The sequence below is a fragment of the Zootoca vivipara genome, chromosome 10 (assembly GCF_963506605.1).
Source record: "Zootoca vivipara chromosome 10, rZooViv1.1, whole genome shotgun sequence".
Classification (NCBI taxonomy): Eukaryota; Metazoa; Chordata; class Lepidosauria; order Squamata; family Lacertidae; genus Zootoca; species Zootoca vivipara.
Window position 1 is genome coordinate 67,406,830 of NC_083285.1, and position 26,343 is coordinate 67,433,172.

Genomic DNA, 26,343 nt, shown 5'->3' on the forward strand with positions numbered 1-26,343 from the left:
AACAGGGAATTATGTTCACATGTGGTGGGGGTGTAGATATGTAGCATTATTATCAATTTACGATGGGGTGGAAGGTTCACAGGCTCTGAAGGACTTGCTCACAAATCTACTGACAGCTGCACGAATTATTATAGCTAGGAAGTGGGAGGGGCAAGCAGAATATAAAATGGAATAAATTTATAAAGAGGTGTGGGATATAACTATTAATGATAAATTAACACGTGCCATTAAGGTAAGACGGGGAATAGGCAGGGGAAATGATGTTGAGGAGATATGGAGGGTGTTTGTAGAATTTGTACTGTTAAAACGGAAAGGGGCCAAACCATCGCCAAGAGGTGCTGAAATTTTGGGAGGTTGGATAGTTACAATGGAATGGTATCAGTGATGGGGTGCACATTTTAATTCTTATTTATTTTATTATTACTTTGTCAAAAAAATTGATCAAACTACTGGACACTTTTCACCTGGGGATGCAGAAAGCTACTGTAGGTTGGTACATAAATGTTAATAATAAATAAATAAATAAATAAATAAATAAATAAATAAATAAATAATACTGTAGGACAGTAAAAGCTGTTAGACTGTGGATCAGACAACCTCAGGTGGTAGACTCTCCTTCACTGGAGGTTTCTAAGCAGAGTTTGGATGGCCATCTGTCAGGGTTGCTCTAGCTGGGATTCCTGCATTTCAGGGGGTTGGACTAGATGACCCATGGAGCCCCTTTCCAACTCCACTATTTTGTGATTCTGTGAATCACATTAAACAACACAAGCAATTGAAAAAGCCTCAGTGTGCAACCTACCGCTTCCTTTAGAGTATGATCGGTTTCCAAAAATCATAAGCCTTCCGACTGTCCCACACACAAAAGAGAGAATTTAGAACACCCACCACGTAAAAAGTGTATCTGAGTAATTTTTATCGGGCACAGGTGCTACTATGTTTTGGTTTCGAAACTTGAAAAGCCATCCTGTGTGGGTTTTTTTTTTTTTTTAAGCACTCTGTAATTGTTGTTAAGCTGCTTTCTACTCAACTTTACGGCCAGGGAAGTGGTACATAAATATTACATCTTTTTTTTAAAAGAATACATTATCCCCTTTTCCCTGCTATTCCTCTACAGACATTAGAGCAAAGAGAAATTAATAATCACACTTACAACTCTGCTGGGATGGAGCCGCTAAACGGTGACCGAAAAACAATGTCACACAGTCGCTGTTGCTGAATGAAGAACTGCCCTTTCCAGGCACAATAGTGTGCTAAATGTTTCCAAAACGGGGGGAGGGGGAGAGAGAGAGAGATTAAAATTGCAATACGAAAAGAGAAAAATCCGTCAAAAATGAATATGTTTACCAAACCAATCTGAAGTGCTCTTACCTTTTGTCTTATGTTCAGCTCTGCAGACAGGAAAAAAAGGAAAGAAAAGAGGGTAAAAGCTGTTTTAAAACCACTGGGGAAATTAAAGAACAAATGGCTTATTTTCGTATACAGTGGTACCTCGGTTTACGAACACCTCGGTTTATGAACTTTCGGTTTACGAACTATCCTAACCCGGAAGTTAGTAAACCGAGGTGCCGGAGGTCTACTGAGTGCCCGATGCCTTCGGGGAGGCCGGGCCTTCGCTCCGATGCCTCCTGGAGGCCCGCAGCGAAGGCCCGGCCTCCCCAAAGGCATCGGAGCGTCGGATACCTTCGGGGAGGCTGGGCTTCACTCCGATGCCTTTGCGGAGGCTGGGGAGCCGCGAAAGCGGTCCCCGGCCTCCGCAAAGGCATCTGAGCAAAGCCCCAGCCTCCGGAAGGCCGGGGACCGCTTTCGCGGCTCCCAAGCCTCCGCAAAGACATCAGAGCGAAGTCCCGGCTCCGATGCCTTCCGGAGGCCGGGGAGCGTTTCCGCGACTGGGCTGTGCAGCCGCGAAAGCAGTCCCCGGCTACCGGAAGCCGGGGACCGCTTTCGCGGCTGCACAGCCCAGTCGCGGAAACGCTCCCCGGCCTCCGGAAGGCATCGGAGCGGCTTCGCTACAATGCCTTTGCGGAGGCCGGGGAGCACTTTCGCGACTTCGCTCCGATGTCTTTGCAGAGGCCGGGGAGCACTTTCGCGACGCTCCCCAGCCTCCGGAAGGCATCGGAGCCGGGACTTCGCTCCGATGCCTTCCAGAGGCCGGGGAGCGTTTCCGCGACTGGGCTGTGCAGCCGCGAAAGCGGTCCCCGGCTTCCGGTAGCCGGGGACTGCTTTCGCGGCTGCACAGCCCAGTCGCGGAAACGCTCCCCGGCCTCCGGAAGGCATCGGAGCCGGGACTTCGCTCAGATGCCTTTGCGGAGGCCGGGGACCGCCTCCGCAAAGGCATCAGAGCGAAGTCCCAGCTCCGATGCCTTCCGGAGGCTGGGGCTTTGCTCCGATATCTTTGCGGAGGCCGGGGACCGCTTTCGCGGCTGCAGCCCAGTTGCGGAAACGCTCCCCAGCCTCCGCGAAGGCATCGGAGCAAAGCGGTTAATCCGTTCTAGGGGGTGTTTTTCCTCGTCTAGAACGGATTAATCAACTTCCCATTACTTTCAATGGGAAAGTTCACTTCGGTTTACGAACACTTCGGTTTATGAACAGACTTCTGGAACCAATTGTGTTCGTAAACCGAGGTTCCACTGTATTTATTTAAAGGTCCTTACGAGCTCTTGTGGTTTAATGGCAACATTCTCTGCAGTTCACAGTGCTGAGGATTTAACAGTTACATAGGGGCAACCGTCTGCCAAGGGTCTTCAGCAGCTTCACAACCAGAAAATTCGTACGAGTAAGGCTGTAAAAAATAAGAGAAAGTAAATCATATAGGATGGTGGTCTTTCCTTGTGTCGAATATGTGTTATAGGCGTTTATCTCAGTAACCTGAACAGCAACCCTGCAAGGTTGGCTGGAGTTATGATCCTCTCCTTGCAGCTGGGAAGATACAAGGACTTGCTTATGGCCTCCCCGCAAATCCAAGGTATTTTAAATATTTTTGTTGGAAGCCTCCCAGAGTGCCTGGGGAAATCCAGCTGGATGGGCGGGGGTATAAATAAATTATTATTATTATTATTATTATTATTATTATTATTATTATTATTATGCCAGTTTTCAAATTGGAGATTTCCCAGCTCACAATACATTAGACCTCACCAAGATCCATCCCCAAATTCTGGCAGGATCCTGCAAGGTGTATGTGTCCCAGGTACTGCAAAACAATTTCATATGTGAAAATAAGTCTCTCCGCGCGCACCCACACCCATAAATACAGATAGAAATCCATATAAATAGATAAAAGTATAAATTTGTTAATTTACGAAATTAAGAACAATGGAGCTATAACGTCCCCAAAATTGTTCCATTGCATTTCTTCCAGATTTTAATTCATTCTGCATTCTCTCATTCCCATCAGAAATGGAGAGACTGCACTTTTCAATCCAAGTTTTCCTCTCTTTGCATACTGTATTTGTAAGGTTGGGCATTTGTACAATGCCTCAGATTTCATTGAACCAATCCTTTATTTTTAGTGTTTCTGGGTTTTTCCAGGCCTGTGCCAGAGTCATTTGCTACCTCCTGCCGAGGGGAATATTTTACCTCCTTATTTTTGTTTATCTCGTCTAGCATCAGAGACCAGAACAGTGGACGCTCGGGTTGCGAACGTGATCCATGCAGGAGGTACGTTCGCAACCCGCAGCGTTCTCGACTGCATGACTGTACACCTTAATTTTAGGACACGTCCAAAAACACAACAGCTTAGCCTCATTTTACATATTTATGAACCACATTTCTGTTTAAAAAAACATAGCGGGGGTGGTGTACGCAACATAAATTGTAAGAATTCCAATAAATGCTGGTTTGCAAGGAAAAAATCGCATTTGCAAAGGCCTGCCTGAAAGCGTCTAAAAGGAGGCAGGGATGGTTCCTGCCGAACTTCTAGTGGCGGGAAGTTCCACAGGGCAGAGCCTCCCACCCTAAAGGCTTGGCTCCTAGTCAGGGTGGATTTGATTTAAATCAAATCTATTTAAATCACGATTTAAATCACTAGTGAGCAAGACTTGATTTAAATCATTTTTTAACAGAAAGACTCATTCTTGCCGGTATAATCTTAATATTTACAACCAGAGGAAGGTTTCATATTTGGAATAAGAAATTTTCAGAGTAGTTTTTACAGTTATATCAAAAATTACTGATTTGGTTATACTATTAGGAATACGTAAGACAGATAATTATGAAATTATTGTGAGGTTCAATAAGTTAACTGTGTATATTTGGACAACTTTTCTGCTGTACTTGATTGGAAGGAGAAAAATAATCATTTCCTTAATAACAATTTAAACAATTTATTTAACTAAAGCAATAACATTGTAGCATATGTATCCGTGTTTGTTAACTGACAAACATCCCCCCCCAAAAAAATAACAACACAACAACTTAGACTGAGTTTTAACACACATGAAAAACTTAAAACAAACCCTTATTTCCTGATGAATAGCCTTTGGACTACAATGTAACTTAAATAGAAAACAATCTTTAGAAAGATTCCCCACCCCACCCCCACCCCCCGAAAGCATTTTATTTTAAAAAATCCGATTTTTTAAATAAATAAAAAAATCATTGTTTTTTATCCACCCTGCTGCTAGTAAAGGCTGAATGAACCTCAAGAACGTGGGGAAGAAGAGCTACGATCTCCGGCGGAAACCATTTAGGTTGCGCGTGAGCTTTTACCGTACTCCGCCTTTTAGGCGTCAGGCAGCTGCGGAAACAGAACATTTCCGACACCACCTGGCTGCTTCCCCGAAATTCAGCGAAATTCAGGCGTCAGGCGGCTGCGGAAACAGCGCATTTCCGGCACCGCCTGGCTGCTTCCCCGAAATTCAGCGAAACGGGCGCCGGAGGCCCAGAGAAACCGGAGGCCATGACACCAAACACATCCTCCTGGCCCTGAGAGAGAGAGAACCAAGAGAACCTTCTAGAATCTTGTCGGTTGGGCGCGAGGGGCCCACCTGCTCCCTGAAAGAACCTTCAGCCCCTCGGATCTGTGGGGTGGCAATTCCTCTCCCCCCAATGGCCGGGCGGCGGGGGGAGACTTGCTCACGAGTAGCCCGGCCCGTAACAGAACAGGCTGCGGGTGAGGAGGGCCTGCAAAGAGACGGAGAGCCTCCCCTGGCTTGGGTTTGGGTGCAAGGCGCTCTGGGTCGCCTCAGGAAAGCGGCCCACAGGTTCAATTGATTGATGAGGTGGAGCGATCCACGAATAAGCCAGCCAGAGCTTCTTCTCCTGGGAAGGAGAAGCCTAAAGGAAGCCAGGCGCCTTCTCGCCTCATGAAAGAAATAATAAAAATATTATGCAAATGCCTCAGCTGCACATCATGCCAGCCCAGTGGTTCTCAAACTTCATATAACCTGTTTCTCATATTTTAAGACATACCCATAAAATAAGCCATAGCAGGATTTTTAAGCATTCAAGGAATATAAGCCATACCCCGAAAATAAGACATAGTGATCGGCGCAGCAGCAATGCCGGCCGCGGCAGGAGGAGGAGGAAAAAAAATAAGACATCCCTTGAAAATAAGCCATAGTGTGTTTTTTTGAGGAAAAAATAAATATACCGGTAAGACGTGTCTTATAATATGAGAAACACGGTATATAATCGTGTTTCCCCAAAATAAGACACTGTCTTATATTTATTTTTCCTCAAGAAGACACACTATGGCTTATTTTCAGGGGATGTCTTTTTTTTTTTATTACGCGTCCACCCTCGCCTCTTCCTTGGCGCCTTCCAGAACTGCGCCTATTTACTATGTCTTATTTTCGGGGTATGGCTTATATTGCGCAAATGCTTAGAAATACCGGTACTGCTGTGGCTTATTTTATGGGTATGTCTTATTTTCGGGGAAACAGGATACAAAAATAAAATAAAATACATAGATAACAAACACGTACATTAATAGCCTCTATATAAATCAAATAATATCAGATTTAAAAACCTTACACCTCAACATATCAAAAATGAAAAAGAAAGAAAAGAAACAAAAGAAAAAGAAAAAAGACGAAACACGAACAGTGACAAAAAACCATTTAGGAGTCTCCTGTTCGATACTATTCGATACAATTCAGTCCCACAGTCCCATTTCACATTTAAGATACCTTGTTTTGTAAATCTGTGAGGATAAGTTTTGACGAAATATTGTAAGAATAAGGTTTTTCTTGCCCCTTTTTTTCTTTTTCTTTTTTTCTTTTTCTTTTTTTATCGATCTTCTTTATTGTATTGCTGATCCCCCCCCCTTATTATTCTCCCCCACCTTATTATTCCTTTTTATACGTAAGTGTGTATTTGTTGATTTGCTGATTTTAAACAATAAAAACTATTTTTTTTATAAAAAAAAAAGATACCTTTCCACACGGATTGAATCTTTGCGTGTTTTAATTGCTATGGGCTTCCATCTACCTCGTAACGGTTCGTTTTATCTTTCTGGATTTCCCCCCCTGCGTTTAATGTTTTCTCCTCATCTTGGTATGAGGGGGCGATATCTCTCTATTTACGGAATTATTCCAAACACAACCTAATCTTAGAGGTGGAACCTTGTTTCATCAAGGAATTACTGAAGCATTCCCACTCTTTTTTAAACATTATCTGCTGACTTATTTCATGCTGATTCCGTCATTTTTGACAAGTACTCACAGAGCGACACCAGATTTCCCCCCCCCCAGAAAGTGGTGGTGGGGGATAAGTGCTCAGACCCCTGGGCCCTCACTTGTGGGGTGCCTCAGGGTTCTGTCCTCTCCCCCTTGCTTTTTAACATCTGCATGCAGGCGCTGGGAGAGATCATCATGGGGTTTGGGCTGGGTGTCCATCAGTAACTATGTGGATGATACCCAAGCTCTATCTCTCTTTCAGTATACCTGAAGGAGCGTCTCCACCCCCATCGTTCTGCCCGGACACTGAGGTCCAGCTCCAAGGGCCTTCTGGTGGTTCCCTCCCTGTGAGATGTGAGGTTACAGGGAACCAGGCAGAGGGCCTTCTCGGTGGTGGCGCCCGCCCTGTGGAACGCCCTCCCATCAGATGCCAAAGAGAAAAACAGCTACCAGATTTTTAGAAGACATGAAGGCAGCCCTGTTTAGGGAGGCTTTTAATGTTTAATAGATTACTGTGTTTTATTTTTCTGTTGGAAGCCAACCAGATAGGTGGGCTATAAATTTTATTATTATTATTATTATTATTATTATTATTATTATTATTATTATTATTCTTCAGCGAGCACCAAGGCCACAAAATACACAAATTCGGAGAGTAGGGCTGGATTTAGGTTTGATGAGGCCCTAAGCTACTGAAGGTAATGGGGGCCTTTATATATCCAGCTATCACTTGTCAACAACAACAAATGGTCGCTGTTTTTTGTGTTGAAAATATATGCTATATCAGGGGTCAGCAAACTTTTTCAGCAGGGGGGCCGGTCCACTGTCCCTCAGACCTTGTGGGGGGCCGGACTATATTTTGAAAAAAAATTATGAACGAATTCCTATGCCCCACAAATAACCCAGAGATGCATTTTAAATAAAAGGACACATTCTACTCATGTGAAAACACCAGGCAGGCCCCACAAATAACCCAGAGATGCATTTCAAATAAAAGGACACATTCTACTCATGTAAAAGCATGCTGATTCCTGGACCGTCCGCGGGCCGGATTTAGAAGGCGATTGGGCCGCATCCGGCCCCCGGGCCTTAGTTTGGGGACCCCGTGCTATATGGTAATTTATGGACCTAAAAGGTGTCTAAAGCCATTTGGACATAACAAAATATGTATTTTATCAAAGTAATTGTTGAACTGAAATACAATTAAGAAGAAGTATATTAACAGTGAATTTTTGGGGGGTGCCCCAAGAGAGTGAGGCCCTAAGCTATGGCTTGTTTAGCTTATACTGTACATAAATCCGGCAATGCCGGAGAGCTAAGCAAAGGGCTGTCCTCAATCCGGATGAATCCTCCCTTCTGCACTGCAGCAAGGATCAAAGTCCTAGCACCAAACACAAACTGAAACTAAAAGGGCGACGGACGTTGAAAGGTTTCCTCTAGAGAGGAGCCACGTGCAAAGGGGAAAGAGAGTTGGGAGTTCAGTAAACGTCAAGTTCTACCTCAGTTTCGGATCAGAGCAGGAGTAAAACGCAGGTCTCCTCAAGTTCTGCCTTGGTAAAGCCGCTCGCTTTCTTTCGTTTGGAGAAAAGTTCGCCCTGCATTAAGAAAGAGGGTGATTAATCAGATCCACCCGGTTTTTTCACCCATGCGGTGACAGATCTTAAGAACAGCCGCATGTGCGCAGTGCTTTGAAAAGAGGAAGCAAGCTTCTCAACTAGGCATCACGGTACTAGGAAATTCTACAGCCTGCATAAATGCTACAAAGTGAGCATGTTTTTTATGATTTCCTCCCCTTGCACGCCCAATAATTTACTAGTCTGCCATTTTGCACAACTGATTCTGGTTTGGCAACACATGAGGAAAGAAAAGGAGAAATACAGATCACTAGCGAGCTGCTTATTTAGCCCTTCTTTGACTTCTACGATTGCTACAGACACAGCCTATGCATTTCAAGCCTAATTTTCACCAGCATTGAGGACTACAAACTTCAGATTCTCAGAACGGAGGACTGTGTGCCTAATAGCGCAGTCTGTGGTCCTAGAGAATCGCAGGATCCTTTTAGATCTAAAAATATGCTCCGTCTAAGAATTTACCATGTTACCTTCAGTCAGGAATTGGGGGGGGGGTCCCTAGATCCAGCTAACCAGCTGGATCCTGAACTTCCCACCCCCACCTAGGCCATAGCACTGTGCAGTTTTTACTATCTGTATCTTCACAGAGGGTATCAGAGTTGGGATGCACCACAAGGATCATCTAGTCCAACCCCCTGCAATGCAGGAAATCTTTTGCCCAACGTGGGGCTCGAACCCACAACCCAGAGATCACAAGCCTCAGGCTTTACCAACTGAGCTATTAGGCAATCCTAATAGATTTGATTTGCCTTGGCTTTAATTCTATTACAGCTTTATTGCTTTTTAACTGTTATACGTCACATGTTTTTAGCCTTCTGTATTTTGTCTGCGTTGTTTGTTTGTTTGTTGCAAAAGCCGCCTCGAGTCCCGGTCTAGTGAAAAGGCGGGATGAAAATAAATATGGTAATAAATTTAATAATGGTTTCCCCTGGCAATTTTAAGACCGCGAGAAGACCTTTGGCAATTAGGATTCTGGGGCAGAAAACTAAGGACAACGGGGTTAGATTTTTAAAAAAAAAACATCCCGGGGCCGAGTTGCTGAATCGCCTCCGACTCCATCGTACTACCTGTGCAACAAAACTCCCCTCCCTCTCCTTGCACACCCTTCGCCCCTCCCCAAACTGCTCCAGAGGTTTGGGAGTACCCCCATAACAGATTGGGGGGCATGTCTTGTGGTGGGGAGTTCCTCTGCCCAGCCAGAAGCCCTTGTGCTAGTAGCAGCACTTGGTTGAATCCTGCCCAACAGACTTAAGGTAGTCGTAGTGAAGTGATGCCAAATGGGAGCACAACAAAGCTGGGGCAGATGGGGCTGCCATTGGGGGCTGTGAGCATCTTGAGGGTCAAAATGTGAGGCTGCTAAAGGACCAGAGAGCCCCGCGCCCTGAGGACCACACCCTGGCTCTTAAAAACATTATTAACAAAGCAGCGCACAGGAAGAACCCGATCAAAAAGTTGTGAGTCACAGGGATAGGCAATAATGCCAAGGACCTTGGCTGCTGGGTACGGAGCAATGAAGAACGAGGGAATAATTTCATAAGGGAGCCTGTTCTTCCCCATGGAAAAACAGCTGCACGTTTAGGAAAATTACACAGTACAGTCCCTTCTGGATAGGGTTGGGCAATTTCTGGCTTGCAACATCACACTATATCACCAGCTAAATATCTCGATATATCTTAATATCTGTCTGCGGTGGCTGAGGGCCTTGCTGGACCTCCCCGTGGTGGCAGAAGTGGTAGATTTAGTAAAAATATTAAATAAGCTTCCATATACAGTGGTACCTCGGTTTATGAACACAATTGGTTCCGGAAGTCTGTTCATAAACTGAAGCGAACTTTCCCATTGAAAGTAATGGAAAGTGGATTAATCCGTTCCAGACGGGTCCGCGGAGTACTCAACCTGAAGCGTACTTAACCTGAAGCATGGGTGTAATTGGTTCCGGAAGTCTGTTCATAAACTGAAGCGTTCATAAACTGAAGCGAACTTTCCCATTGAAAGTAATGGAAAGTGAATTAATCCGTTGCAGATGGGTCTGTGGCGTTCGTAAACCAAAAATCCGTAAACCAAGGTGTTCGTAAACTGAGGTTCCACTGTAGTACAGTAATACCTCGGGTTACGAACGCGATCCGTTCCGGATCACAGTTCGTAACCCGAATAGTTCGTAAACCGAACACGACCCGAAGCGCCATTTTGCACATGCGCAAAGCTTAAACTATGAGTAGTTTAAGTGATTTACTAGCCAAGTTGCATCTGCTTCCCCACTCAGGGGTCTAAGTGGAATCTGTGCATGCATAGGCCCCACTGAGTTCAACTACTTTCCTAAGAGTAAGCCCCGTTGAAATCAGTAGGGCCTGCTTGTGAGTAGACACGCATTTGCTTGCACTGCTTACTGAAAAACGCCCTCCCCATCATTCTCACACAGTACCCAACCTCCCATTTCAGCATAAGGCAGCCAGCTAAATCTTCTCCCCTCCATCGCCCACCCCAACAGAAGCCCCCCCCCAAATGCCCCCATCTCCCCCATCTCTCCTTTTTAATCTAAGGGAGTGAGGGAGTGCAAGCAAGCAAAAAGACTGTCTTCTTTAAATTAAAAATGTACCCTTCCTTTTTAATACGGAGGAAAGCTATTTAGGGGGAACCAACCACATAAACGCCACCGGGAAATAAACCAAAAACTATTTCCCCTCTTCCCCCCCCCCCCCCGTGGTTCTTCCTTTAACTTGCCTCTTTGATTTGGGCTGTTCCTCCTGGATCGTTAGCAGGCTCTGCATAATTAGCTGAGCTCTAAGTGAGGAGTTACCAGTGAATCCAAGCTTATCATCATTTATTTCTTAATCAGGAGACACGTGCCTGCAAATTACCTGCAAAGTATGTTCAGCTGAGCTACTACCTGGGAAGCTGTCAAGTCTCCACCTTTTGTTCACCGGTATATTGCCTCCTTGTCGAAACACTTATTCAAGGATATGGCCATACAGGTGAAACTCGGAAAATTAGAATAGCATCGAAAAGTGCATTTATTTCAGTAGCGCAGCTTAAAAGGTGAAACCAATATATGAGGTAGATGCATGACATGCAAAGCAAGATATGTCAAGCCTTTATTTGTTATACCAGTAATTGTAATTATTTGTCATTAGCGGGTCAATTATAAAGGGAATGTAATTAATGAAATGTAATAACGATGTTTATTTTTGTATTATTGTAACTATTTGTTTTATTACTGTGGAATTTCCAAAAGAAAGCATTTGTAAAAATTAAAAGAAAAATAAAAAATAGTAAGTTGCATTACTGAAATAAATGCACTTTTAGACGGTAATCTAATTTCCCGAGTTTCACCTGTAATTCATCGCACAGCCCTGCTACCAAGGTGTTACAACTTTAGACTTCAGGTTGGAAAAACCAAGAAAGCCCTTGTTTGCAGAAGATCTGCACACTGGGAGTTAATATCTTCCCAGACCCATTTCTCCGATATGCTCATTTTCTGCAAGCAGGAAGCGGGAGAAGCATTTCAGAACAAGTCGAAGGCGCTATTGTCCAGGAAGGACTCTACTGCAGGATTTCTCGGGAAAGAGTAACAAAAAGCAGGACATCAAAGCACCACACAATGTCTGTACCACACTTGCAAGGAATCGCTCCTTCAGTGTGGTAGTACCTGAACTTTGGAACTCCCTGCCAGTTGATATTAGGGTATTCAAATTCATCTTCGCTATCCTGCTTTTGGCATGTTTTATGCTCAGGCAAGCCTACCCAGACATCTAAATCTGATGTGCATTTTAGTAATATGTAATTTTACTCTGCAATAAATGTTTTGTAAACTGCTGATTTTACAAATATATACATTTTGAAGGTGTGGGGAATTGGGTCAACTTGCTTTTGACATCAGATTTTTTTGGACATTTAAATGCATATAGGACAATCCTTCATTAATCTGCACAATCCTTAAACAAACCTTTAGTATGTTCTACATTAAAAGTACAGAAATAGATTTATTCATTCATTTAATGTTCTTCTATCCCACCTTTCTCCCAAAGCTGGGATTCAAGGCGGCTTGCAGTATTTTAAAAACATCATTTTAAAACACCAGCACATTAGTTAAAAGCAATAGTTTAAAAATACAATAACGAACATTTAGAGCCAGCATTAAAATACTGAGTGCCCTGATAGCAGGCCAGTTGCCAAAATTGTCTGCACACATTCTTAATTTTGTGTTTATATTTTAGTATCATCAGCGAACTTACCGATAGCAACTTTCCTACTCACCCCTGAGTCTTTAAAAACCACAAGTGCATTATCAGGGAGGCAAAAAACTTGAGCTTAAAGTTATTCAATGTTAAATTAATTTTAATTCCAAAATGATGATCAGTTTATATGCTTTGGGATTATCAGTTTATCAATCTGCCCTTTGCAGATTTAAAAGGAAGGAGAGAAAAAACCAGTGTTAAATGCCACGAGTGTTGTCAGAGGGCTGGATTGAAAGCAGCACACTGTATACTGTATTCAGGTTTTACACAAAAGAAAAACCACAACCAAATAAACAGTGTTAACAAATGGGAGGGAAATGTGTTTGGTGCTTCTATACGGCAGGCCTGGATTTCAGCGAAAAGTGAAACTGATTTGAACAGAAACAGAAGTGAAACTATTCTGTTCCAACAACCACGCAAGCTCTGTACCAGAGACAGAAGCATATTAATTGTAGGCTTTTTAAAGCAACCATCTCAGGATTTTAAACCTTAAATTCAAAGTTTACTAGTGGCTCCTTGGCTTGCAAAAAAATAATAAACGCTGTTTTAAAGCATCTAATTTGATTTTTCAAAGGTAAGCTGCCCATTTTGCTCTGTCGGTATAATTCTGCTAACAAACCAATGGAGCTCTGTCCGCCATCTTGGATGCGGTTTAGATAGGGTTGCTTCGACTTACGAATTTTTTCTCCCAATGCATTCCTATGGGATTTGACTCACAATTTTTTTCGACTTACGAATGTGCGTTCGGAACGCATTAAATTCGTAAGTCGAGGTACCACTGTATATAGATTAGCATTCGCTGGTATCTCTTGATATTATCTGACAGCTTCACATAACAAGGGACTTCGGTTGGGGAGCACGTGCTTGCCACAGAGTTATCTGATTTCCCAGAAAATCAGCTGACACTGTGTTTCAAGAAACCTTCCTAGTAGATGACACACAAACAGTAAGGAACTGGCAAGGTCTTTTACTGCTGCGGGGGAAACACATGACCTGGAACAGGCATCCCCAAACTGCAGCCCTCCAGATGTTTTGGCCTACAACTCCCATGATCCCTAGCTAACAGGACCAGTGGTCGGGGAAGATGGGAATTGTAGTCCAAAACATACGGAGGGCCAAAGTTTGGGGATGCCTGACCTGGAAGCTGTATGCCGGCTCCCTCGGCCAATAACATAGAATCATAGAGTTGGAAGAGACCACAAGGGCCATCCAGTCCAACCCCCTGCCAAGCAGGAAACACTATCAAAGCATTCTTGACATATGCCTGTCAAGCCTCTGCTTAAAGACCTCCAAAGAAGGAGACTCCACCACACTCCTTGGTAGCAAATTCCACTGCCGAACAGCTCTTACTGTCAGGAAGTTCTTTCTAATGTTTAGGTGGAATCTTCTTTCTTGTAGTTTGAATCCATTGCTCCGTGTCCGCTTCTCTGGAGCAGCAGAAAACAACCTTTCTCCCTCCTCTATATGACATCCTTTTATATATTTGAACATGGCTATCATATCACCCCTTAACCTTCTCTTCTCCAGGCTAAACATACTCAGCTCCCTAAGCCGTTCCTCATAAGGCAGTGGTTCCCAACAGGTGGTCCGGGGACCCCCAGGGGTCCGCGAGCTATGCCAGAGGGGTCCGCAAGATGCTATTAGAATAAAAAATATATTAAATATATTTCGTATGATAACAGATTTTTTGTTTTGGCCGCTTCCTGCATGAGCAGAGTCTAGCGCAAAACTAGAATTAGATAGAGGCAGTAGTTCTGCTGTATGCCGTTAGGTGGCGCTTTACAAACACTACTGTTTTGCAAAGAGGCAGTGTGCGTATTCTACTAACGCTCACCTCCCCAAGATGCTTTGTGCGCGTCGGCTTTATTTGTGCGCTACTGCGCAGGTACCCTGTCTTCTCCATTCCCCTCCCTGGCGCGTGCTGCCTCTTTGCAAAACAGTAGTGTTTGTAAACAAAGCGTTGTTTTTCGCGGAAGCTACAGTTCGCGTACTTAAAAATGGACCGTTGGTTAAAAAGTGGTTCATCTCATTAAGAACTGAAAATTAAAACTAACTGTATACTGATGGAGTACTCTGTTGTAACTGTAAAAAAAGTATAAATATAAAATATAAAAATACTCTTAATTTGGCTCTCACTTTTTAATTTTAGGATTAGGAATTAATGGGGGTCCTTGTCACAATAGCGGCTCGATGAGGGGTCCTCGAGAAAATTTTGTTGGGAACCCCTGTCATAAGGCATTGTTTCCAGGCCTTTGACCATTTTCGTTGCCCTCTTCTGGACACGTTCCAGCTTGTCAGTATCCTTCTTGAACTGTGGTGCCCAGAACTGGACACGAGATGAGCGCCGTAACCCCAGAGTCGGTCACGACTGGACCTAATGGTCAGGGGTCCCTTTACCTTTAATAACCTCTCTCTCTACACACACACACACACACACACACACACACACACACACACACCAAAACAGACAAAAAGGAGGCCAACTCCCCCCCCCCAAAAAAATCAGGCTTCACCTACCAACCAAGCAACAATAAAATAAAATCATTTAAAAAAGAATTAAGGGGCAGGAGGTTATGGGATGTGTCATGTTGGGGACTCGCATTGTGCCAATGTCTTCGAAATCGTAGCTGGAGCACAGAAAATATTGTGGATTTTGGCTTTCAAGAACAGCAACTTAAGCCAGAGGTCCTTAACGCAGGGAGCTAGTTGCAGTCCACACTTTTCAGTGGCATTTAAAAGCAGGATGTAAAAGCAGTAACCAAGGGAGCCTTAGTGATGTCTCAATGTAAAACAAAACCCAAAACCCAAGGGGCACCTCCATTCTGTTTTACATCTCCCAGGACCACAGCTTCACAAGCTATGTTATTACACCCACGAACACACTGCGCTTATAATGAATCCACAAATTCATTTCCATCACGGGATGCCAATTAGTACTGTTGCTTACAGGCCACGCTCCACCCATTAGGGAGAAAACAACAAACAGAAGAACTTCGCTCGCTGCCTGTTTCCATCCTTTGCAGGGCACCAAATGGGGCCACAAAATCTTAAGAATGAATATTCCATTGACCAAACAAGACCATGACTATTCTGGAATCAAATTTCATCACTCCTAAGAACACAAAAGGATCCTGCTGGATCAGATCAATGGCCCATCTAGTCCATCATCCTGTTCTCACAGTGGCCAGGATTCAAGCACAAGGGCCCTCTCCTCTCCTGTGGTTCCCAGCAACGGTCACTGTATGAATTTTGCAGTGCCCACTCCATTCAGATGCGTTGATAATGAAAAAACCATCAACACTTCCTCTTTAAAAGTAACTTTGAATAAACTAATTAGATCCTTGCTAAACGACCCCTTCCAAGAATAAGTTTTGTAGATTTAGTTATATTTTTATATGATTTTTAATATACAGTGGTACCTTGGTTCTCGAACGGCTTAGTTGCCAAACAAATCGGCTCCCACACGTTGCAAGTAAGTGTTCTGGTTTGCGAACGTTTTTCGGAAGCTGAACGTCCGACGCGGCTTCCACTTGAGTGCAGGAAGCTCCTGCAACCAATCGGAAGCTGCGCCTTGGTTTTCGAACGCTTTTGGCAGTCGATTGGATTAAGTTCGAGAACAAGGTAGCACTGTACAGTCAAACCTCAGTTGTCGAACATAGTCTGTTCCAGAAGACCGCTCAACTTCCAAAATGTTTGACAACCGAGGATCAAAGGGCGGTCGGCAGAGTCAGTGGAGGAAAAAGGGAAAAAAACTCCCCGGAAGGCGTTTGGCTTCCGAAAATCGTTCAAAAACCGGAGCAGTTACTTCGGGTGTTCGGTGCCTGGGAGCTGAAACGTTCCAAAACGTTGGGAGTTTGACTGTACCTTATTGATATATTCCTTCGTCTCACCTGTTTCTGCATGCACCTCCCCTGTTCCCCAGTAAAATGTCCTGTTGCTATTTTGTATCAATGCAATTAAGCTAGAAAATAATTTTTAGGTGGTACGTATTTGGAAGAGAGACCAGAGTGCCGTTAGTTAACTACGGTTCAATAACGTGCTGTTTTAACGGGCTGTGTTTCCTAAAAGAATTAAACGGGTCGGAAGGGAAGAGGAAAAGAAACCCAGAGGGGTGGACCTCACAGAAAAGCGCCCGTTTTCCCACGAACAGACGCTACCCTGTTAAACTGGCAGGTCAAGTTATTGTGCTCTGCTACGTATCACATAGGGACCCAGGTGGCGCTGTGGTTAAACCACTGAGCCTAGGGCTTGCTGATCAGAAGGTCGGCGGTTCGAATCCCTGTGACGGGGTGAGCTCCCGTTGCTTGGTCCCAGCTCCTGCCAACCTAGCAGTTCGAAAGCACATCAAAGTGCAAGTAGATAAATAGGAACCGCTATAGCGGGAAGGTAAACGGCGTTTCCATGTGCTACTCTGGCTTGCCAGAAGCGACTTTGTCATGCTGGCCACATGACCTGGAAGCTATACGCCGGCTCCCTCGGCCAATAATGCGAGATGAGCGCGCAACCCCAGAGTCGGTCACGACTGGACCTAATGGTCAGGGGTCCCTTTACCTTTTAAGTATCACATGGGGCATGGCTCAAAGACCTCACACTTGGATGCTGCAAATACCAGGAAGGTCGCCTGTGCAGACTCAAGGCTGCAGCAAACTTGCTCTGCGATCTCCCAAAATGCTGCACAGAAAAGAGAGAAAGCGAGCATTCCTTGAACTTTTCAGCAGCCTGATACCGAAATCTAACAGGTGGTAGTTTTTCAGACATGGAGATAAATGAGGTGGGCCTGGAAACCTCTTAATTATTATTATTTTTCTGTGCGAAACAAGCCACAAATCATAGCTAAGACTAGGCACAGCTCACATGTAACGCTAAACCGTGGTTAACTGGAATCAGAATCCAATCTCCTCCTGACCGTGCCAGAGGAGGAAAGAGAATGTAAGTTCTGGAGGAGGCGAGGATCATTATTGTCACAATAAACCATGGTTTCGCATGACGTCCAAAGGACTCCAAACTGCTCGCGGTTCACACAAAAATCAGCACAGTTGAGTACGTATCATCTTGAAAGTTCTGGGGGGGTTTCGGAAACTTCTCTGCAACTTATTTGTAGCATTTTTCCTATCTCTGACAGACCTACCCAAAAAAACTGGATCAACCATTTTCTATTGCATTTTAGTAAATTGACCTTCTCCGCCCCCCCCCACCATAGTTTTTCTGTGCAAGTAATGTTGTTTAGTCGTTTAGTAATACTTTGAAGCTATCTAAATAACATGAGTTATCCTTTGCACATAATTCAATTACTGTTTGAAAAGTCAGCTTAGTGTACACCACCTGAATCTAACGAAGTACTGTATACAATTTATTTGCAACATTGCTAATAACGCAAAGAGCCTTAACACATCTCATTTTGAATTTCTAACGACCCAGCACAAATAATCAGCTCGTTATCGGTTAAAAGAGAAAAAGAAGGCTAACAAGTTTCAAGGTTTGTTCATTTCTCTCTTTCCGCCCCCTAAAATGTATTGAGCTGGAATTCCAACCCCATGCAGAGTAGCAATGTATACGGTAACAAAAATGGAATGTAATCTTTAAAACAGCTATAAAACACTAAAGTAGACCGGGGGGGGGGGGGAATAAACAACAGAGAGAGTCCTGCTGTTTCCATATCCAGAAGTTCAGCAGTCACCACCACAGACTCAGAAGGCTGTGATCCCATGCACATTTACCTAGGAGTAAGCCCCATTGAACTCAACAGGACTTACTTGCTAGTAGACAACACGCATAACATTCCACTGTAAAAACGTCTTTTCTGAGTTTTATTGTATTTCTCAAGCACAGAGAAACAATGTACAGTGGTACCGTGGTTCTCAAACTTAAAGTGTCCCAAAACCAAAGTGTTCCAAAACCAAGGTGCACTTTCCCCTTGAAAGTCATGCAAAACGGATTAATCCGTTCCAGACTTTAAAAAAACCCTAAAACAGCAATTTAACATGAATTTTACTATCTAAAGCAGGGGTCCCCAAACTACGGTCCCCGGGCCGGATGCGGCCCAATCGGCCTCCCAATCCGGCCCGCGACGACCCCCGCTGCCCGCTGCCGCCGCCCGCTCTTACGGCACGCGGCGCGGCGACGATCTTAAAAATCGGCAAAAAATCGCCGAAAATCCTTTGTGCGCATGCGTATGGGCCTCTCCCGACCCAGAAGAGGTCATTTCCGATGCACTTCTGGGTCGGGGGAGGCCCATACGCATGCGCACAAGCGATTTTCGGTGATTTTTCCCGACCGTGTGTGTGTGCGCATGCGCACGGGCGCGCACTCCCCCGCCCTCCGGCCCGCGCACTCCCCTGCCCTCCGGCCCGCCGCGCGGTAAGTCTGGGGACCCCTGATCTAAAGAAACCATTGATCCATAAAATGAAAGTAAGAATCAATGTACTGCACTATAAAATAAATAAGACAGTATTGTAGATGATAAAAATTAAAATTAATTTTATTTCTTTCCCCGCACTGATGATAGTCATTGTTTGGATGGCGGGCTTTTTTCCATTTCAGCAGTCAGTCAATCAATCATTCAGTAGCTGAACTGGATTCCACACGGTCACAAAAACAAATTAACCGAAAAAGCCTCAAAAACAAAAACGCAAAATAAATAGCAAAAACAAAAGCGCCAAACTTAATCCGTTCCGGAAGTCCATTTGACTTACGAAATGTTCGAAAACCAAGGCGCAGCTTCTGATTGGTGCAGGCGCCCCGGAAACAATAGCTGACAGCTGCATCGGACATTCGCCTTCCAAAAAACGTTTGAAAACCGGAACACTTACTTCCAGGTTTTCGTCGTTTGAGAACCAAAGTACCAAGGTACAACAAAAACTAGATGAAACAGAGAGCAAATAATAATAGTGTTTTTTACATTGAGTTTGATTTGTGTGTTCAAAATTCTCCAGTCAAATTCTATCCGTTACATTTTGCATGCACAATCCAAATGAATTTCAGGAACCTAGCCCAACACTCGACACCACCCTGGCTTCCTAGAGTACTTCTGCTATGGGCCGCTTTATAAATTAGGTAGGTAACAAATATGGGGAAGCAAAAGGTGGCTTAGAGAAGGATCTGAAATATTTTCCTCGAAGCTCGTTTAATTCTGGATTGTTTTATTTGATGATTTGCTGTGTTGCAAACCGCTCAGATCCCCCCCTTTAAAATATAAAGAAATGAAATGAATTAATGGTAATAAAAATAGCAAGCTCAATTTTTTTTAAAAAAACATAGCACCTAGATATTCAGTTGTGGCGACCGTAGGCTAGGTTTAAATTGCCATTTGGCAATTAGCTTCCATATCTGAGTTTCTAATACTGGGTTACTAAAACACAATACTGAAAGTGAAAACACAATATTAAAAATAGTTTGAAACAAGAAGTGAGCCTTCAGCATTTGCAGAAAGCTGGATGGTGAAGGTACCAGGCAGATCTCGGTTGGGAAGGAGTTCCACAACTCAGGAGCTGCCATAGAGAAGACTCTGTCCTGTTCCACCGTCCGCGCCCCCCCCCCCAAGCTTCGATTTCGGTGGAACAAGCAAGAGGTTCTCCCCTCCGCCGATCTTAGCACCTGAAAGTGTTTGTTTGATCATCATGGCAGCAAATACTGATTTACAAAATTACACTTCAAGTTGCCTTGATTTTAACTAGACCTTTATCCTGCACTTTTCACATCCTGCACTTTTCACAAAGGCCATTTGTATTTCCTTTTCTCGTTTCCTTAAAAAAAAAAACAACTAAAAGCTGTCATTTTGCAGTCTGCAAAGAACAGCTTGTTGTTCTCTTACAGATAAGTTACCTTTAAAAGTAGAGAAGGGGAAGTTAAAGGAGCGGCTAAGAGACGCACCAAGAAACTCACTAACTCATGCATCTAAAAAACAAGCAACGTACTTCACTTAAGGCTTTCTAATGGCAATTCTTGCTCTTTGGGTAGCCATCTGCCATTGCAGAGGGTTGAATTAGATGAGCTTCGCGGTCCCTACGAATACCAGCGGAACTCCCTTCCGCAGGACTAATGCATTGGATCACACTGCACGTCCCTCCCAACGCGCGGAAGATCATACCCCCGAGGATTAGGGCTCTGATCCTGCACACACGGCCCTGGGAATAAGGCCCATCCCACAGCAGCGCTTATTTCCAAGCACACCGCCCAAGGCCACCTTCAGATTTAAAAATTCACGGACGCTAGGCTAGAACCTGAGAGACCTGGGTTCAAATCCCCACTCGCTGGGCAACTTTGGGCCAGCCACTGCCCCTCGGCCTACCTCACAGAGTTGTTGTGGGATTAAATGGGGAGGGGGAGGGAAGTGCGCTGCATTCGGCTCCTCGGAGGAAAAGTTGGGATATAAATGCAATACATGAATTGAAAAAATGCAGGCGAGTCCCAGCAAATTGCACTGGGTTTACTCGTACGTAAAGACCCACAGCAATGCAACCCAGGGGTCAAGCGACTGGAATGGCTTGTTCTGTAACAGGAAGCAAGTCCTCGGTGACAGTATCGGTCACTGCAATCCTAAGCGCACTTCCTAGGGAAGAAGGCCCCTATGTCAGAGGAAATATTCACGGGGTCGCGGTTTAAGTGGGTAGGGGCATTTGGAGAAAAATCTCAGATTTTGCAAAACTACCCTAAGGCAGCTGCCATCCTCTCTTCCAGGCTTTACCTGGGAGTAAAGCACATGGCTCAGTAGGGCTTACTTCACAAGGAGGAAATCAGGTTGTTGAAACCTTCCTGCCGGTTTAGGATGTGGTCAGGTCACCCTGAAAAGAACCACCAAACCAGGCGTCTGAGTTTCTCCCCGACGCTGGATAGATCCAAAAACGTGTGGCGCAACCAGGGATATCCGGATTCAGGCCAGCGATCCGGATCCTTTAAAAGGCCCCACGCTGCCAGCTCCGGACCTTTTTGTCTAAACGGCGCTTGCAAGGAATGGAAACGAACGATAAAAACCCCACCGCGATCGCACGTTGGAAGATCCGCAGAAGAGCTCCTGCGCAGCTCCCATCCACTCCAAAGCCGGATTTTGTGCCGGAAAAGCATGTGAGCCTCGCTTTTCACTTTCACTCCGCAGCGGAGGCGTTCTTGCGCCGATCGCGGGGAGCTTTTTGCCATTTCTGCGCGCAGGAGCTCTTCCTCAATCCTGGGTTCCAATCCTGCCATCCGATCCACGCTTCCCTCCCACCTCCCACCGCGGGAGGGGGGGGAAGAGGCTTGCGCAGGAGCGCTAACCCCGGCTGGCTTATCTTTCATTTCTGCGCCCTTTAAAAGGGTCCCCGCAATCCACGCGAAGGCGCATTGCTGGAGGTAGGATCGCGCGCAACTGACCCCGAGAGGGAACCGTAAACGGAGACTGTTTCGGAGAAAACCACAAAGAGAGAGAAATAGACACATCCCCGCATCGCCCAACCCGCTCGGCCGACACGCGTCGTCCCGCTTGCGCATCCTCACTCACCCGCAACAGGTGTCAAAATCCTCTGGCGCTTGTTCCGAGGCTCTCCCATGGTCAACGAGCGAACAGGATCCGGTCCCTCTCCTTCCTTTCCCCCCCGCTCCGCTTCTCCTTTTGGGATTATTGCTCGTTTACACCTCCGCGACCACTTTCATTCACCCTTTTCTTTCTGCCAAAGCGCCGGGCCCTCCGTGCATTCCTTCACGTGAGAACGGAGGAAACCCGCGTCAACGACCCCCTTTCCCTCTGCGGGCGTCGCTTTGCATTATTACTATTTATTATTATTAAAAAGGGAGAAAGACAGGGGTGTCCCAAAGGACGGTCTGCTTTCATAAAAAGGAACGCCGACAATTTATTTGGGAAAGATGCGAAATTGCAAGACGGAGATGCAACTCTCGATCCCCAACCTCAGACCCAGATGAAGAGAGAGGGGGGGGGGAAAGGACAGCGAGAAAGTAACTTGCAAAAATAAAATAAAAAATTTAAAAATATGGAATAGCAGCTGCGCTCTTTTCCCGTCTCGGCGTTTGGAGACGCCAGTTGCAAAGCGCACGCCGCTGCGTTAAGATGGCCTCGCCACCGCCGCCTCCTTTTGTCTTAAGACGAGGGGGGAGAGGCAGATCTGCAGAGCCCCCCTTGGAAAAAGGAGGAAAAAGCGCTTTCGTGGAAGAAAAAGAGAAACATGTCCGACTCCGGGCTCCTTTCGGGGTAGGTGGGAGGCCGAAGCAGCTCATCCGCCGACCCCAGGAAGTGAAAAAGCCCCGTTTTGCAAGCAAGCGAGCGAGCGAGGGAAGGGAAGGAAGGTGGCGAGGGAGGGCGACAGAAAGAAAGTGAAAACTGACCCGGAAAGAGTCGGATGCCTCCAGGAGGCTTTTAACTTCCTGCTCGCTTTGCTTTCCCCAACCCACGACACGCCACACGCGTCAAATCTTTGCAACAACAAAAAAAAAGCAAGCAAGCACCGCTCGGGAAAACTGGGGACTAGCGCCTTGCAGAGCCCCGATTGCAAGGGGGAGAAAGGGGGAGAAAGGGCGCTTTGCAACGCCAAGGAGCATCGCCGGGATGGGCGGCGGCGGCTGGTTTTTAAACGCGCGCCAGAATAATAAAAACCGAGGGAAATTGGGAGACTTAAAAAGAAGAAGAAAAAGAAACTCAAGGTCCTCAGGCTTCGCCCGACCTGGTGCCCTCCTCCAGGTGATGCTTTGATGGGAGTTGCAGGCGGAAACATCTGGCGGGCACCAGGTTGGCGAAGAAGCTGCAAGGACAAAAACCGGCGACGCAGATCTTATGATTTTAGATATGTATTTTAATTTTATTAATTTTATTTTGTCATGTTTGCTTTGTTGTACAATGTATATTGGTATTGAATATGGGCCTATGGCCGTAATAAACTATCTATCTGCCGCCTGTTAATGTTTTGTCTTTTCTCTGGACCAGTGCTAAAAGAGTCCCAAGGTGGTCAAGGTGTATGTAAGCAAGCAGCTGAAACTATAATATAATATTTTGAATTATATACACAGATTATATACACAGATACAAATATATTAAAAGACAATGTCCGACACACGCACACATATTTTACACTATATATACAGGTGAAACTCAGAAAATTATAATATCGTCGAAAAGTGCATTTATTTCAGTAACGCAATATATGAGATGGATGCATGACATGCAAAGCAAGGTATGTCAAGCCTTTATTTGTTGTAATTGTAATTATTTGTCGTTAGGCAGGTCAATTATAAATGACATGTACACTAATTAATTAAATGCAATAGCAACGTTTATTTTTGTATAGTATTGTTATAACTATTTGTTTTATTATTGTGGAATTTCCAAAAGAAAGCATTTGTAAAAATTAAAATAAAATAAAAAAATAATACCGGTAAGTTGCATTCCTGAAATAAATGCACTTTTCGATGATACTCTAATTTTCCGAGTTTCACCTGTATATATATATGTCTGTCATTCATATATTCCAAAAAGAATCTCCCAAGTGGTTTGCAACATGCTAAAAAGGTCACAAATGTGCACAAATGTGCAATAAGAACCCCACAGAAAAATTAGGTAAGGTGTCCTCTTAAAGCAACAGTGGGAACTCTAAACAGCTAGGGTAACAGCAGCTGGCTAGACATGCAACCTTGCTTACCGAATATGCAATTGTGTATTTTTTTGGGACCCACCCCCCTGCCCCACATCTTTGCCAAAGTAAGAATAATTATACTGGCCCACCGTAAAGGGTTGTTGCAATCCACACCCACCCCAAAATCAACAAAATGGAATTGTTAAAACTGAATCACATTTATGGGGTGCGCCAAAGCCCCAGTCCTTAAGTTACTCTGGCCGGTACTATCCCCTCCCTGCCCCATGCGATAGAGAATAACCCTCAATTGGATATTTACAGGGTTGTCATAAAATGCGCTCTCGGCATGCTCCCCCCCCCCACACACACACCTTGCAACTGGATCCACAGGCTGGATGACATTGCAGGGCGTCAATTTCCTTTGGGCCTCCCAAGTGATGCTGGGGAATTATTTTACAGCCCTCATTAGCACTTCCTTAATGGCATTTAGGGGCTGCACCTGCTTTGGTTAACTGGCTCACATGCAGCGATTTGTTACGCTCGGCAGGAAAGAAGTGCGCCGATAAACGGTAGTCTGTTTGGAAATACCTGTTGTTGTTGTTTTTTGCAACAGGTGTCTTTATAATACAGGGAACCAGGCAGAGGGCCTTCTCGGTAGTGGCACCAACCCTGTGGAATGCCCTCCCACCAGAGGTCAAAGAGAATAACAATTACCAGACCTTTAGAAGGCATCTCAAGGCAGCCCTGTTTAGGGAAGCTTTTAATGTTTGATGGATTTCTGTTTTTTAATATTTTGTTGGAAGCCGCCCAGAGTGGCTGGGGGAACCCGGGCAGATGGGCGGGGTATAAATATTATTATTATTATTATTATTATTATCAATAGCCTCACAAAAAAAATCATAATCTACATTTGAACATTATTCGGCTACTAATCCACTTTCCTCATACAGTGGTACCTTGGTTCTCAAATGCCTTAGTGCCCAAATGCCGAAAACCCGGAAGTAAGTGCTCCGGTTTTTGAACGTTTTTTGGAAGCCGAACATCCAATGTGGCTGTCAGCTATTGTTTCCAGGGCGCCTGCACCAATCAGAAGCTGCGCCTTGGTTTTCAAACATTTCGGAAGTCAAACGGACTTCCGGGACAGATTAATTTTGCTATTTATTTTGCGTTTTTATTTTTGAGGCCTTTTTGGTTAATGTGTTTTTATGACTGTGTGGAACCCAGTTCAGCTGCTGATTGATTGATTGGCTGTGTGACTGCTGAAATGGATAAAAGCCCCCCATCCAAACAATGACTATCATCAGTGCAGGTAAGAAAATAATAATAATTTTAATTTTTATCATCTACAATACTGTCTTATTTATTTTATAGTGCAGTACATTGATGCTAAAGAGCCTGGGGCTTGCTGATCAGAAGGTTGGCAGTTCAAATCCCCGTGACGGGGTGAGTTCCCGTTGCTTGGTCCCAGCTCCTGCCAACCTAGCAGTTCGAAAGCACAGCAAAGTGCAAGTAGATAAATAGGGACCGCTCCAGCGGGAAGGTAAACAGTGTTTCCGTGTGCTGCTCTGGTTCGCCAGAAGCGGCTTTGTCATGCTGGCCACATGACCTGGAAGCTATACGCCGGCTCCCTCAGCCAATAACACGAGATGAGCGCCGCAACCCCAGAGTCGGTCACGACTGGACCTAGTGGTCAGGGGTCCCTTTACCTTTACATTGATTCTTGCTTTCATTTTGTGGATCAATGGCCTCATTAGATAGTAAAATCCATGTTCAATTGCTGTTTTAGGGGTTATTTTTTAAAGTCTGGAACAGTTTAATCCGTTTTGCATTACTTTCTATGGGGAAGCATGCCTTGGTTTTGGAACGCTTTGGTTTTGGAACAGACTTCCGGATTGGATTAAGTTTAAGAACCAAGGTACCACTGTGTTCAGATCTGATCATGTTTGTTTCAATTTAGGTCATAGTCGCAACATCCATCTAAAGCACTATGACAACACTCATGGCCTCTTCCAAGGAATTATGGGAGCTGTAGTTGTTAAGGGGGCTGAGAGTTGTTAGGAGACCCCCTACTACCTTCAGAGAACTACAATTCCCAGAGTTCATTGGGAAGAGGGATTGACTGTTGAATGACTCTGGGAACTGTAGTTCTGGGAGTATAGATTGTTAATGAGCCAAAGGTCTGTCAGAAGAGGAATATTTTCGCCTTTCACCTAAAGGTGTATAATGAAGGTGCCAGGCGAGCCTCCCTGGGGACAGCATTCCACAAACGGGAAGCCACTGCAGAAAAGGCCCTGTTCTCATTTCC

The 26,343-nt window shown here is 44.8% G+C and overlaps 1 protein-coding gene across 3 annotated transcripts in view; it reads right to left on the reverse strand.

Annotated features, from left to right (window-relative positions):
- Window positions 1–22,775, reverse strand: part of TASOR2 (transcription activation suppressor family member 2) — a 57,517-nt gene extending 34,742 nt beyond the window's left edge. The window contains exons 1-5 of one of the 3 annotated variants that reach the window (XM_035128556.2): window positions 21,959–22,775; window positions 8,120–8,215; window positions 2,655–2,782; window positions 1,372–1,391; window positions 1,154–1,253 (exon numbers count right to left, since the gene is read on the reverse strand). In XM_035128556.2, the coding sequence (XP_034984447.1) occupies window positions 1,154–1,253; window positions 1,372–1,391; window positions 2,655–2,680 (146 nt within the window). In that variant the 5' untranslated portion in view covers window positions 2,681–2,782; window positions 8,120–8,215; window positions 21,959–22,775. The remainder of the gene's footprint in view (window positions 1–1,153; window positions 1,254–1,371; window positions 1,392–2,654; window positions 2,783–8,119; window positions 8,216–21,958) is intronic. The other 2 variants (XM_035128553.2, XM_035128555.2) reach the window with 2 other exon arrangements.
- Window positions 22,776–26,343: the final 3,568 nt, after the last annotated feature.